Source organism: Strix aluco, chromosome 1, assembly GCF_031877795.1.
Source record: "Strix aluco isolate bStrAlu1 chromosome 1, bStrAlu1.hap1, whole genome shotgun sequence".
Classification (NCBI taxonomy): Eukaryota; Metazoa; Chordata; class Aves; order Strigiformes; family Strigidae; genus Strix; species Strix aluco.
In genome coordinates this window covers 71945373-71961090 of record NC_133931.1, presented here as the reverse complement: position 1 = coordinate 71961090, position 15718 = coordinate 71945373, and the positions used below count along the sequence as shown (strand labels likewise).

Genomic DNA, 15718 nt, shown 5'->3' with positions numbered 1-15718 from the left:
CTTTGCTGTCTTGCTTCCCAATAAATCATTTAATACCGTGAAGTCTCTAACACAATTCTGTGTCACAATACTACCATCACACTTCATAGACATCCAAAAGACAACCTAGGGTGCAAAACAGCTGATCTTTATTAGCATTCTTCTCTCAGATTTAAATACTGGATGCACGCAAGACCAGACATCTTATGGCAATTTTATGCCAGGAAGTCCACTGGAGTAATTTTTAATTACACAGGAGTTAGATGAGGATCAGCTCTCAGGGCAGTTTTATTGATTTCCTTATTCTATTTCAGATTCCTTACATTTGTTAGCAACAGTGAAAGTAATGATCAGCGTTAATACCTAGAAAAGTTGAGGCAGAAAGAGAGAAAGACCTCCCTCACATTCAGCACAGCAAAATGCCTTTGTGAGTAAAGTGGACAACAACTTCATCATTAGGTGCAGTAAAGAGGTTTGAAAAATATGTCATCTTTCAAAGAAAATTTCATTATTGTACGTTCTAAATCATATTCCACCAGTAAACACATTTCTTAGGGACGCGATGCATCATCCATGATTTTGTTTCCCTACAGCAACTTGCTTAGCACTTTAGGAACTGGTATTCCAGAACTGATTGAATGGTCCCAGTAGTGGAGGATGCTTTTTCTAGTGTGGCTGAGCCTGAACATACTTGCTTTTGAATAGATAAGATAAATAGAACAGATAAAGTTTGCCATCTAGAGGAACTGTACAGAAATCCACTTTTCTTTCTACTGAATCTGTTCTTGCAGTTACTCATGGGAGCATGAGCAGGCCAACAAAAGCAAGTGACAGATTTTGGTACTGATCGCAACTAGCCAACTCCTGAAGAGATTTAAACAAGATGATAGGGACACCTGACTTCACTGTGGTCTTTTTGCCATCCAACTTCTCCCACTTTTTGCATCCTATAGAAGGACCCCTGCTCCATCTTGCCCCACAAATATTCAATAATGATGCCCCCTTCCTACATCTTTCTGTGCAATAATGAGAAGGGACAGGAGAGGGGTGAATCTTTGCCCTGACATCTTGGTGAGATAGAGTCCGGAGGATGGACAAGATGCGCCCCCTGAAGTCCCAGCAAGTCTGTTATCCCATGGTCTGATGGAGCCCTGTGGATGTTTCCTAAACAAGAGACATTAGCAGCTCCTCTTTTGCAGAGCTTGCCACTACCAGTAATGACACATAATATGAAAGCTTGGGGCTCAATTCCCTCATCTGCTTCAAGGTACTGAATTATCAACCTCTCCCTTTTCCAGGATGTTATCCTCTGCTCTCCACAGAAAGACAGGGTCTTTAGACCATGGAGAAGGTCAAAGGACAAGGACACCCTGCCTCATTCACCTGTGGATAAATGGAAATAATTAAGTCCCATCACTTGTGTGTTTTTATCTCAAACAGCACAGAAAAAAAAAATGTAAGCAGCCCTCAGAGCCAGATATGTAACAGGATGGGTCCTAGACCACATGGAGTTTATAGATCTTAGCCAAGACATCTAAATACTAAGACCTCAGCTCTGAGTAACCTACCTTCTGAAACAGGTTACTCGGTGGACAATAGGTCTGTGAAGTGCCCTACTGCACGGCCCAGCACACTCCCCATGGGGCTTGCTGCCATCTCTCACCAGCCCTAGCATCCTACTAACCTCCAAGAAGAGCTGCAAGCTGACTGAGCTGCAGGTGTTACCCCTGGAGACTGACAAGACCCCATACCTGGGTGGAAAGGGCAGAGGCTGGCAAATGAGACCTGCAGATGAAACAGCAGATTATGGGGCAATTGCTTCAACTGGGAGCACAGGAACAGAAAGGGATCCAGGCCACAGGTATTGGAGCTGCCTGAAAAATGCAGTTAATAAAGGAAGGGTAAGATGGTACAGCTGTGGTCTGGTAAAATCCCGCAGGCACACTGCAGTCCCTGGATAGGACATGCCTCTGTGGTGGGAGTCACAGAGCAGCTGCATGTGGCTCATTTGATTGGTAAAGCCGATGGGATTTCCAACCCTGCAGTGGTATGTGCGGGAGGGAGTGGAAGGAAGGTGACCATGGTGGGCAGACATGAATGCATCCAGGCAGCAAGGCCAAGGAAAATCAGGTCTCCTGCTTTTGAGGTGAAGGCAAGTTGCCCTGGCTGTGTGCAATCTAGTCGAGGCTGCTGTGCCACTCACTCTCGTCAAATATGCAAAGGGACTCCCAGCTACTTTCTCTTGCATAAGAGTGTGTTAGGTAAGCACCAGCATACAGCATGGTGGTGCAATTATTTGTCTAGGTGCAGCGCTAGGCACAAGGTCATTGACACTGTTTGTTAAAATGCCTCTATTTCAGACCTTCGCTTCTGCCTCGAGCGCAGATGCTTCAAAGAGATTATGAGAAGAGTGAGTACCACTCTCATTTCACTGGATGGAAAGTAATATCTCCTTCCAGCTTTAGGCACAACAGGGTAAAACAGTAAACAGAGCTTCACATTTCCATTATATTTAGTAAGGAGGACTTAGTATAATTACACAAATAGCTCTGTCCTGCTTCCTTTGAAATCAAAAGGAGTTTTGCCATTTACAGAAATTAAAACCAGAAAAATGTTAGATGTGCTTTTGCCTTTTCATGGGCACACTGATATCGGAAGAGTCATGTCCCAGTGGAAGTCAATGAGATGCTGCCATCTTACACCAGGGGCAAATGCTACTGATGGTGAGCTGTCATTCCTCAGGCTAATTACAAACTCATCAGTTCAGGGATTCTTCTGAGTTCACTTTTAGGGATCATTGTGATTAATCCTCTGAACTGTAATTTTTAGCATTGCGATGATGTACCTCAGGACCTGTGTTTAACCCTCCTTTGGGCTGGGAAGCTGACAACAATTAGATGAGTTGTCCCCAGTTGAGTGCTGGCCTGGTACATTACCCACCCTGCTGTACCCTATTGTTTAATCATACCTCACTCCTCTTAATGAGACTCATTTATCTTTCTTTCAAGTTTCATAGTATTTCCTGCTTTACTGAGATTTATGATGAAAGAAAAACGCTGCTAATTGATCCCCTTCAGGTGACATTATCTCTTGCAAAAGCATCAATCAGTGGTGGCAAACATCTGTTTGATAAGAATTTTGCTTTTTATATTCCACTTCGGAAATTTTAAGAACAGCCAGACCTCTGCTGATAAAGGATGAGCAATGCACAGCCTTCATCTGAGAAATTACAAGTACAGGGAACATTAGTAATAGAAATCTCTCAGATCTCTGGCAGCTTGGTGGTGATTATAAGATGTAGTTGACCAGACCAGCAAAACCCTTCCATCAAGAGCTGCCCTTTTCACATTAACCTACATGTGTATAAGCCTCTGAACACAACGTCTGCAATAGCCTGCGTGCACAGCTGTGTCAGCCTGTGTCAGCCCACAGACAACAAATTTTCCAAGTTCAGCTATTTATTGAAAGAGCAAGAAAGGAGCAATCGCTTTGGTCCTTGGCCCACATCAGTTATTTGGCAGATAGAAAAACACAGGGAGAAAAGCAGTGGAACTGACTGACCATGGCATCCAGGCTTGTGCAGAAGAAGAATGACCACTTTGCTCCTTCATCAAAGTAGTTATTGCTGCTTTCTGGACCAGATGGAAAATGATCCTGACTGTCACACAGAGTGAGCTGTGTGTTTTAAAGAGCCATTCTCCCTAGGTTCAGGCCTTGAGGGCACCGATACACCTCAACTGCCCTAAGCAGGCTCCCAGGGACTAAGCAGGCTCCCAGGGACCCCCACTATCCCTGCTCAGCCCCAGGGATCCAGCTCAGCTCTGTCTGGGCACCTCGTCCAATCCTCCCCTATGCTACAACAGGCTGGGGCTGTATAATGACAGAATTAGGGATCCTTTTGATCTCTTCATCACCTGTCAGGAGTTGTGCAGATATATTTGACACTGGCTCAGGGCTGAGGGACTGATTTGATAATTTCACAAGGACCCCCCTCCCTCCATTTTGCTATCCTTCTCTAATATATTGGGCTCACGTTCATCCTTGAGGATCGATTGCATTTCATCGCAAATATTGAATTCTTGGGAATCTTCCAAGTCATCTGCTGGAAAAGCCCAGCTTTGTGCATCTCCTCTGTAGTTCAGCTAGATAATATGCATATAAGGATATCACATCAAAGAGAAAAAGAGCTCATAAAAGCAAGAAATGTTGACTGACTTACTAACAACCTATGTCTGGTTATAAAAGACTTGGCTGCAGGGATACCCTACTATATTTTCAGATTCACAAACCTCAGCTGCTATGCTAGCAACATTAGCCTATCCTTGTAATATTTCACAAAAGAAAAAAGAAACAAAAAAGTTGGAAATTATTTCGAGCTTTGCAGTCTCAGCAAAGATTTTTGGCTCTACAACTTCTTCCCAATAAAACCATCCTACTGATTCTGGTTCTTCATCACCTTGGAATTCATGTAGGTTATTCATTGCCTGAGCACAGGGATTTTAGAACGATACTGAGGGAGCATTCTCTGCTCCCATGTGATTATGGTTTTTATACATGGGTTGCACTGGGACAAATAAGCATCCCAGGTGCCAGGGAGAGAAAAATGAGTCTGTTCAATGGTTCAGCCCTTATTTCGTTCCTGTGATTGCCTGAAAATCTCATTGACCTATTCTGCCTGATTCACATTTTTTGCATTGTATGTGCTAAAGACAACAACACAACGATAGAGTTGTCAACAGCTGTCAACCTCCTTTTGCCTGCTGGCAGTGAAAAAGCTGATTAACTGCTTTCAGATGCAGTTAGTTTAGTAAATTAGGAAGTGGTACATCTTTGTCTAAACTTTCAGAAGTTCTTGGGCTGCACAGATATTTGATTGTTTGACTGTTCTATTAACCTAATTTTTATTAAGTGTTCAGCTCATACTTCTAGAAAACCAAATTTGTTAAGTATCCAAAACTGAGCATACAGAAATGGAAATGATTCAGTCACACAGCAGCTTTATGAATATTGTGAAGATCCATTTAGACCATACTGAAGGAAGCAAATATGATTACTTCCAACATTATAGAGGAGACAGGAGTTTAGCCAGCAGAGAGGAGTTTAATTCTGCTGTTGACTTCACTCAGACCAAGACTTCAGCAACATTCCAGCTTTGCAAAGTCCCTGAAACTAGAAAAGCAAACTTTTCCTTGGCTGAATCAAAAAAAGGGAATCAGCCAGTAAGTCAATGGTAATAGACTTATACCCTGAACTCAATGTAAGGTTTCATTTAAAACTAAATTCAGAGTCAGTCTTTGAGGAGCAAAGTGGATGTATCACAGCCAAGTCTCCAAACTAATGGATCCATCCTTATAATAATGTAACATTTTGACCCAGCTTGCCAGAGAAACGGTACCTGCATGAACTGCACAACCCTCCTCACTCATTCACTACAAGAGCGGATGGATATTTGAAGTCACTCATCATACTTCTCACTGGAGAGGAAGGTTTGAGGATTGCAGCACATGATGTATGAGAAGAAACTGAGGGAGTGGGTTTCTTCAGCTTGGAGAAAAGAAAGCTAAGGGCAGGGTGTAAAATTTCCTATGGGTGGGGGTTACAGAGAAGACCAGAGTCTTCTCAACGGTGCACAGTGAAAGGGTAAGAGGCGACAGTCAGAAGCTGAATTTCTGAAAGGACCTAAAGAAAGATTTCTTCACCAGGAGGGTGGAAAAGCACAGGAAGGGGCTGCCCAGAAAGGCTGTTGGAGATCTTCAAAACTTGACTGGATACAGCCCCGAGAAACCTGATCTAGCCCTGAAGCTTGGAGCGGCATGTTGAACTAGGGGACCTTCAGAAGTCCCTTCAAACACAGCTATGCTGCCATTGACAACTCGATAACCAAGAGGCTAACCAGAAATTAATGAATGTTAATAGCACTGAAAACAAAATTTCACATGAATGGATTCACGCAAAGCCCATCATACTAATTTTTTTAGTCTTATTAAGTTGCTATTGCATTGCAACACACTTTTTGGCTGATTAGATGAGAAAACAACTCATTTATAATGAAAAAGGAATCACAGTGAAGTCCACATCATTGTAGTCTGATGACATTGGTGTTCATGCAGCTTTAATTTTAGATAGAAATAACTGAAACTTGGAGGAGAGAGAGAGCTCACTTTTAAGGCAGCATTTCCCAGTTCCCAAATCCATTCATTAATTTGTAGCCACATTTCCAGCTGGATTCCTGGGCTCATGGCTCGTATTGCCCTAAGGGCACCAGGGAGTCACAGTCTCTTGTTCTACTGACAGCCTCTTAAGAGATTTCATCTCCTCTGCCATTCATGATCACACATCCTCTTTCTGACAGCTGCAGTTATTACTTCCACAGAAAATCCAGGTTAAGAAAGGCTGAGTGTATATCAAAATAATGTCAGCATCAAGAGGTCAAAAATCATGTTGTTTCTGAACCAGTAAGTCTTGCTACAGCTGAAAAGCTTTTCAGCTTTTCATTGCAAGATTAAGGTCAGAAGTTTCCTCTCTCTGTGAAAAAGTGTGTCCCTTTGTGAGGCCTCCCCCTCCCAATTCCGCATCCAGATATGATTTTAAGGTTCATGATTTTAAGGTTTACTTTGTCACATAACTACTTTGATTAGTAGCTTTATCATCATATCCATATCCAGCATGAGTCTCTTTTACAAGAATAAGCTGACACATGATTTCAGTGACTTCTATCCAGGATCTGGCAGTTAGTGGGCTGCAGTAACAAGAACTGTTAGGATGAACTATGGTATGGAGCTTCACAAACCTAGAAATTACTTTTATTTATATTAATGCATTCTAGAAGGCTTAGATAATTTTAGTTAATTTCATTATTCACTTTTTATTTTCCTATTCTTTCTAAACTGAATTTTGATGGGGTTTTTTTTGCCTAAATAGAATGCTGTAGGCAGCAAAAGAATTCCATTATTTCATAAACAATTTCATTATTTCTCTGTGTTCTGGCACTTGCCACCTGACACCACTTTGCCTCTCAACTTCTACATGTTTCTTGTGGCATAAAGCTTATCACCACAGACTTCAGAAAAATAACAACACATACTTAAGAAAATTTCCTAATATGGGCAGTTTCTGAGATATGTGTGCATATGTTAAGGGAATTGTCTTCCAGCAAGCATTCCTCTTCATACATAATGTGACGCCTGAGTGTATGCCTTCCCTCTAACTGCTGAATCTGGATTTTCTTCTCTTTGACAAATGTCACAGCCATTTTTCCAGATGATCAATTGTGTAATATCACTACATGGCTAACTTATAGTCTTTCAACTCAGAAAGCTGTACCTTTTTTAGGCTTTTTCAACGCTAAATTCCTCTTACAAAAAGGAAATGATAATTCTTAAAAATATTTTGCCCATCAGTATTTTGGGGCTGATGGACAAAAGTAGAAGAAATACAGTGGGGGGTAGAATGACTCTCCCAATCCAGATGTTCTTATTTGAAGCAGAATATTTATTTAATGTAAGTGTAGATAAATACGGTAATTGCAATACCTGACAGTTTCATTTAGATCATATATAGCTTCTTAAATACATGATTGATGACTTGTATTTTTTTTTGCACTTAGAAAAAAGGTCTGGTAGGAATCCACTTGCATTTTTCATAATGTTTCATGCATGCCTCTGATACACACAGCTCTCACTCTTGCTTGACTAATCTAACCGTTTCAGGTTACCCACTCAATGAAACGTCAGATTCTCTCTTCCTTGACATATTCTTCACTTCGAATGTAAATAGCTCCCAATTACCATGCAGTGTCAGCTGGAAAGGCATGTGGGATTGAATGAATACCAAATGACTCCATGACTCCAGTACAAGACAACATAAAAAAGCATAAGAACTTGACAAAGCACTTCCCTCAGATGAAACCATTCACAACTAGTTAATGAAAAGTCCTCTGAGCTTAGCAAGCTAAATTAGCAATGTCTTGGCTTTAAATTGTTCTAAGAGTCTCTGGCCACAATATACAACTCACATGCTACAGCACAGGCCAGCAAGCAGCAGTTTTCAAAGTATCCCTGGGACAAATTTTGAGCAGGGCACAGTGGAGCCAGATCACACAGTGTCTGGAGAGGGACAAGGGCCCCGGGTCCTGAGTCCATACTCATGCAAGCTCAGAGTTCAGTCAGCATATCTGTTGTAAGCTGTTCCTTAGTGTATGATGAAAGAGAAAGGGTATAAAGCTGCATGACAAAACTTGATTCTGCACTATTACATGTCTGAGGCCTCATTCTGCTTGCAGGGACAGCAGTGGTTTGGTTGCCAGGGGTACCACTGTGGGTCTGATACAAAAGATGGGGTGCCATATCCCATGCTCCCTCAGAAAAACTGCACATCCTTTTTTCTGAGTATTTTCCAAGACAAAAAATAAAATAATTTAGACTATTTAGACTTCTTGTGCTTGAATAAATATATATGAGTAGATGCAAACTCTTCTAGACAACGACTGTTTGGAAGCTGTGCCCAGCTTCAGTAGCTTAGGTCTTTTTTTCTAATTGACTAGACATTACTGAGGAAAACTGTAGCTTTTTTACAAGTACTGACTGACAGATAAAGCAACTTGGACAAGAACTTTTTCTTTTCAAGTGTATTAAATCATTACATTAAGCTTTAGATAGCAAGTCAAACACAGAAATCTTGCATTCTTGTTCCTTAAAACAGAATAAAGACAAACATTTGACATAACACAAATTCAGTTTCATTTCAGTGTTGAAGGATTTGCTGGAAAGAACATTTTGAATATGACAGTAAATACGAAGGCTCTGAGGATAAGCAACAGTCCAAAGCATTAGGCTAAAACAGTGAAATTACAAATATCTAATACATGACTCACTGGGAATTACAGCAACGAACGAAGGATACCTCAGAGGCTCTTCTCCATTTGTAGAAGTGGATAGATGGGTTCAGCAGCGCAGTGCCTTCTGTAGTCTTCTAGTTTTGTTTTGCTTCCGGAAATAGTAACTCACAAACTTTTCAACAGCTTTGTCTGATCCAGCTATTATAAGTACCAGAAAAGAACAGACCTGACATAAGATCATGGCTGGCTTTTCAAACATAGGCACATGGAAAACACAGCTCTTTTAGAAAGCAAAAGCTGATTTCACTTCTGGACTGAGGAACCATCTCTGCATTAGCAATCCTGGCCAGAGTACTTTAATCCAGATGGGACACTTACCTCTGAGAAACAACAAAAAGCATGAGAAGGGCTCAAAGATGGAATACGCTGGTTATCTGGGAGAAGCTGATGTTGACACCCAGATCTGCAGCATGTTGACAAGTTTTGATTGCAAGTCTGGAATAGATCGGCTCACAGAAGAAACTGGGTTTAACATAGAAATGCACCTAATTATAGGCTATGCATGAGCCATGCAAGGCAAGAGGCTCTTCATTTGAGATCAATGTCCTTTCAAATTTGCCATGAAAAGGCTGTACTAAATCAAATTCCCTGATTTCTCACATTTTGTCTTACTTGGTGGGTATTTGAGAAGCCCCTCAGCAATTTTCAATGGCAAATGCTGCAATGAGCATTTTTTGGTTTGTTCCCTTTTCCCATCCTGCCTTTGCCATGGTCTGTTCCCCTACAGCACACTTCTTGAATATCACCCTTCCAGGATGACTTCACAGTGCCAGCAGAAAAATGACTAACTTGTTCTGTGACACATATTTCTGGGACTATTACACAGAGGTTTCTGATGTACCTCTGCACATGGCAGTGATACTCAAGAATGCCCCATGTCAAACCTCCCTAACATCTCTCCCTGTCTGCAGTCTTAAGTGAGTCAGTGCACTCCTTATGCAGGTCACCTGCTTATTTTATTTTCCACTGGAAGTGACCCACAACCATCATCACACTGAGTGAGCAGCCAAGTAAGCTAGCTGACAGAAAAGGGAGGGAAGAGAGGCCTCTTAAATGGCACCTTGCTTAAGAGGCACTTCTCTGTCGATGACTTACTCTGAGTTCTCTGAATCCGATTTATGGGCCTGATGATACCTACGTCCTTTCTTGACTAAAAAAATTACAAACTGGGTGGTGAAGGCATGTGTATCTCTACTTTCTTTTAAACTTTGTAGGAGATGCCACTGTTCTTTCCCTCCCACATATTTTTTCCTTTTCACTCTGGCCTTGTGACTGGTGCACCTATCAAGAAGTCAGAAACATGGGTTCATTTACATTTTTGCTTTTGAGGAGTCAAACTTGTGTTTTCCCTAATGGCCTATTCCAAAACATACCTGGGGTGTTCTCCTCTATTCTTGCTGAAGTTCCACCTTGTACTTAAATGCTGGTGGCTGGAGGAAGGAGACAAGCCTCTGTAACCCACTGTCTCACATGCCCAGCAGACACGGAGTGCTCTGCCTTCTCCTCCCTTCTCCAGGGGCTGTGTCTATGTTTTGTCCAAGTAGCTGCCTCATGATGGATGTATAATCAGAGAGACAGGGACGTACCCACATCTTTCATCTCCATAGGAGTGACCTACCTGTTGGGTTACAGAGTCATGCTCTTCTTCCCCTCCCACCCTCAGTGAATCCAAAAGAAAATGAATGAGTAGCTCAGAGTCACATGCGGATCCTGCCTTGCTGTGCCCATGTCTCTTGCTCAGTGAATCACAGTTCATTTCCGTGAAAAACTCATGAGAAGGGAGGGACAAGCCCTCCATATGATTCCCACACACACTCCGCTCTGTTAAGTCCTCAGTCTTGCCTACTGGGTTAGGCAGAGGAGAAAGATGGTGTTGGATCCCTCCAGGCAAAGGAGAGGGAATCAACCTTCTCCTCTCCATCACCCTTGATGAGAGCTCCAACCTCTGGATAACAGAGATGGCTCCAGCAGGACTGCCTCTGGCCATATTTTAAAGGAAACCTGTGATTATTAGTGCATTTTGTGCAGGGCCTCAGCTGAGTGTGCAACTATTTGGCATGCTGACTAGACAGACAGAGGCCATCAGCGCAATAGCTGGAGGAACATCTCAGCTGTGAATCCCAGCAGCGATGAGACATCCCTTCAGTTCTGAGCCACATACTCGACCCATGAGCCCAGCAGTGCCTCAGAGCAGAACTTAGCATCTCATGAGCTCAAAGGTCAAGAATGCAACCACCACCAGTAGACACATCAAGCACAATATATAATTTATTGGTTTCATTTCCAAGAAAGTTAAAATCAGACTGAAGAAGAAATGCATAGCATAATCTCTACAATTTATGAACAATCACATTTTTTATGCAGTCCTTCCTTTTGATTTGTGTATAATTCTGACAGAAAGGTGACCTAAAATTTTGACCATATTTTGAAGGATGCTATTGAAAGTATATAAATCATAAACTGTATCTAAAATATCTTAGCCATATCAGAGAACAGAGTTCAGAGGCTTGTCCTAAAAATGCTGATTTCTGTTCTGTGATTTCAGCCTCCTGGCTATTGTTAGAACCTGTAATAATCACCATTTTTGCCTTGAGATTTGGGAGTTCAGTCCCACAGAAAATGGAATGTGTCTGAAAAATTCATTGTGAGGAAATATGGACGTAGTTTTCAAATATATAGAGGACCTTCTATATACAGCATTCTGAAAATACTGGAAGTATATTTCTTATCCATAGAAGGTAAAAATATATCTGCAATTAGTCCAAACATTTAATTTTGCAGCAATGAGAGTACTTAGATGAAAGAGCCCAAAATGGTCTTTTTCCTATATACCCTGAAGACTGAGAAGTCACCCCTTATAGAACACACAATCTTTCCATGTAATACATGCAGTGTTTTGAAGTGTTTATGCCCTTTTTGTTCCTGCAGTACCTGGGTTTGCATTATGCTAAGTTTCTTCTTTCTCTGAATTTTTTTCACATCATGGGAGGGAAGTTCTTTCTACAAACTTACAGTGCATGTCATTTAAAGTGACTTTTCCTACTTCAAGATTTTCCACAGATCATTGGCACTGAGAAGAATTTGTCTTCGTTGATGGGAAGACGTATCAACACTGGCGGGAACACTCCACTTACTAGAAGGGAAATATTATCCTTTGTTGAGATGAAAAGATTCCTTATGTCTCTTCCATCAATCTGAAGCATTGTGACATTTCCTATCACTGTAGCACAAGGATGTTCCTTCTGGGAAATGCAGAGTATACTAATGAGTATGTTCATACATCAGAGAAGATCTTTTTCCCCCCTGTAAAATGACAAAATTATTCTTGATCTAGTATTACTAAGCCACAGCAGAGGGAAAGTGTAATTGCCTGTAAATAATAGGTCAAAATGACCAAGCATGACATTTTTAAAGTTCAAATCCTCTCATCCTTAGTTATCATACATTGCATTAAGGCTATTCACAAACAGTATTTGTCAAGCCACTGTGTACTGAAGTGACTTATTTTGTAGTAAATCCAATAACAAGTGAAACAGAGCTTGCTGAGGTTTGCTTTCAATTTTCTTTTCTAACTTCTGTGCCATTTTAAACAAATGACATACTGGTGAGGTGAAGAGGACAGAGCAAAGCACCAGAGATCACCTGAAGGTCAGCATACAGCAGGTCTCTTCATATTAAATTTGCCAGAGCTGCGCTGCCTTTCTATCCAACAAAACAATGTTCTGCATAACAGAAAGGCAAAGAGTGAAACAGTTAAGAGATTTCGATACCAGGAAACTGCTTTTCAAGGTTCCAAAAAGCCTGCTCATTACAACATCAGATAATTGACTATTAGACAGATAAAACCCCTGCTTTTCAAAGCAGACATCAAGGAGCAGTGCTTGGGCTCTGAAGTGGAAGGTACAACTCTCAAAACTGATCCTCAGTTTACATACATATGAAACACCTCTCTCTTTCCGTGTATTTTATGGCAGGTTGTAAGAAACAGATAATGTCTCTTCTCATTTCCATTACAAAGCTCTGCTGAGAGACTAATAAGAGTCTGTTCCAGCTGAAGTGAGTAAAACCAGCTCTTCAAAAGAACAAAAGAAAAAAAAAAAAAGGAAAAAAAGAAAGAAGAAACCAGTTTAAAAAAAAAAAAGAAGAAGAGAAAGAAAAAAGACCATCTTTGAATTCTGATTTGCACACTGGGTGATGCGTTTCCCTTTTCCCATTGTACACTGCTCTGCGGTAGTCGCTCCCCTTTCAGAATGAGTGTTTGACCAATTCCTTCACAAAACTGCCCGCTCCCCTCCAGGCATATACTCAAATAACTCAAGGATTGCTTCAGCCAGAAGCACTTTCACACAGTTTGAGCCAAAATTGCCCCAAGGAAGACCTAAATCATGCTGGATGAGAGTTCTGACGGTGCTTTTAACGGGTCAAAATTTCACTTCCTAAATGGCAATAGAGCACCCAATCTAGAAGAATGTCCTGTTCCAGAAGGACTTCCTGGAATCATGAATCACCCTGTGGCTAACTGGACACATGTTGGGGGTCATGAAACACCTGGACTCTGTGTGTTCAGTCTTGCTTTACATTGACTTTTCATGTGTTTTTCTGCTGTGTGGCTTGCTTTATTTATTTTTTTAAATTTTTCACAACAGTTGATATTTCAGACTAAGTCCTAAATTTCAGATATTTTCTCTCAGAAATCAGAAAACAAGAGTCATATTGAGGAGAGTAAAGAACTCAAAAGCCTTCTAAGAAGGCCATTATCAAATGCACAAAGACTAAGAAAAAAGAATACTTTGACCTGTTTGGGATGGAGAGGCATCCAAACTTTCAAGAGTTCCTTTAAGTGGCCATTAAAGACCTCTGAGGATAAATAAAGTTTGTATAGAAAACATGATTGTATTAGTTGAAAAATCTCTAATTAGGAAAAATGTGGCAACATCACAAATACATAAGGAAACAAGTGTGTGGGAAGACATCACGTAAAATAAGTCAGATGGAAAAGCAGCAAATGGGAATGAGAGAAAGAAGTCAAGAACAAATGGATGAAATTGCTTTACAGGGAATGTGTTTTGCAAACAGCATAATGAATCTTCATTGATTTTTGCAGCTTTTGGCATCCTCACACACCACTTCTGAAGAGGGAGACACAGATTTCCCAATAAGAGTTCCCTCTTCTCCAGTGCTTTCCGACTGTCTACACATCACCTTCAGTTTCATTTTTGAAAAGCTGAATGCATTGCTACTCTCATGCCATTCTCCCACTGTTCCCTTCCCACCCACATTGTTTCTAAAATATGTCCTGCATCCTCTCTCCCAATTGTGGTTTTAACAAAGCAACATAAGGAAGTAGTGTATTGTTGTGCTTACTTTCCTTCATTGGGATGTGGGTTTCTGACAGCAATGTTGGGCTTGTTTTGGGAGTCATCCACCAGTAAAACTTGATCAAACTTGTTGCAACCTGAAGCAACTGAGCAAAATAGAGTTATGGCTGCTGTAACCTAATCACAAGCAAAAACATGTAGGTGAGCTGTAATTATCAAGGGTTCTGCCATCTGATATCATTTACGGCAAACAGAAAATTAAAAGACTTAAACCAGAAGCAAATGAGTGGAAGCTTTTTCTTTCTTTTTGAATAACTGACTACCGACTTTTCCCTGGAGTTGCATATAAATTTCATCTCCACCAGAGAATCTATCCTGAACATTTTTCTTCACTGGATGTCGGGGGCTGAATTTCTGTATTCTCCTTCAGCACTGGAAGAACTTGACACCCAACCGATAAAATATCTGGAAAGGATGAGTGCAAGGGCTGGTTCATCAGGTATATGCCAAAGTTTGTCTGAAAAAAGCAAAATATTTATTGAGATGCAAGTCATGTTAAATTAATCAGATCTATAGAGGATCTCACAACCCAGATATGTTCAGAAAAACAATCTTGCTTTAAGAATAAGGAGGTATGTACTATCTCCATGTAATTAAGAACATTTTAAACTAATTAACTATAATAGACTGGTAAACAAAAGCTAACCCCATGCTATTCAAGAAGAATACCTTTAAGTGGATAAATAACACAGTATTTCATCATGAGTTCCACAGTATCGTACACGTTATTTACACTCCCTCACAGTCTTGTCATTTAATGACTGTTTTGGCTTCCTGACAAATACAGTTAATGCATTATCACAAATAAAGGCTAGGCAGCACAAGAGTGCATGTATGTTCAAACAGTGAGGAAAAGTCTTGCATCTTCTACCATGAATTATTCGCTTAGTTAAGAGAACTTTGTTCTGTCTAGTCTTTGTGAATTTCCCTTCATTTGTTTTTATGAATATTTTAGTATATTTTACAGAAAATATTCAGAAAGTTTGTTTTATTAGGACTATCACTTGTTATCTGTCATTACCTGTGAAGCCACCCTACATAAATATTAGAAATATTTGGATACGTGTCCTTGTGATACTGAATGATAAAGAAAAGAGGAACAGAATAACCACTTCACCCACTGGCCATACAACCCTTGCAGGCACTGAAAACCTGATCTGAGTGTCTGCACTCTTACGTGTGGTCTTGATCTTACGCACGTTGAACGTTACAGTTGGAGCTGTGAACAGCTGGGTGGGATCTGGAAATGTCACAGTAAGAGACTGGTGTGTTTTTGTGGTTTTGTTTTCCAACAGCGGAGAATTTAGAAATGCGCAAGAAACAGACTTGCACTCTCATGATAATATTTTCCAAACAATGAGATAATAGTTAATTAAAGGAATATGTAAAATAAGAAATAAAGGAATGCCAAAGACCATGTTAAATCAGTAATTGATTTGTAGACTTCACAATGTCTTTGTTCTTC

At 40.7% G+C, this 15718-nt stretch overlaps 1 protein-coding gene across 3 annotated transcripts in view; it reads right to left on the bottom strand.

Moving 5' to 3' along the window:
* Positions 1-8587: 8587 nt before the first annotated feature.
* The window catches only part of MOCOS (molybdenum cofactor sulfurase), a 231927-nt gene continuing 224796 nt past the window's right edge, over positions 8588-15718 (bottom strand). For 2 of the 3 annotated variants that reach the window (XM_074824831.1, XM_074824845.1), the window contains one exon: positions 11126-14710. In XM_074824831.1, the coding sequence (XP_074680932.1) occupies positions 14564-14710 (147 nt within the window). In that variant the 3' untranslated portion in view covers positions 11126-14563. Of the gene's footprint in view, positions 9014-11125; positions 14711-15718 lie in introns of those variants that run through there. The other variant, XR_012623319.1, reaches the window with a different exon arrangement.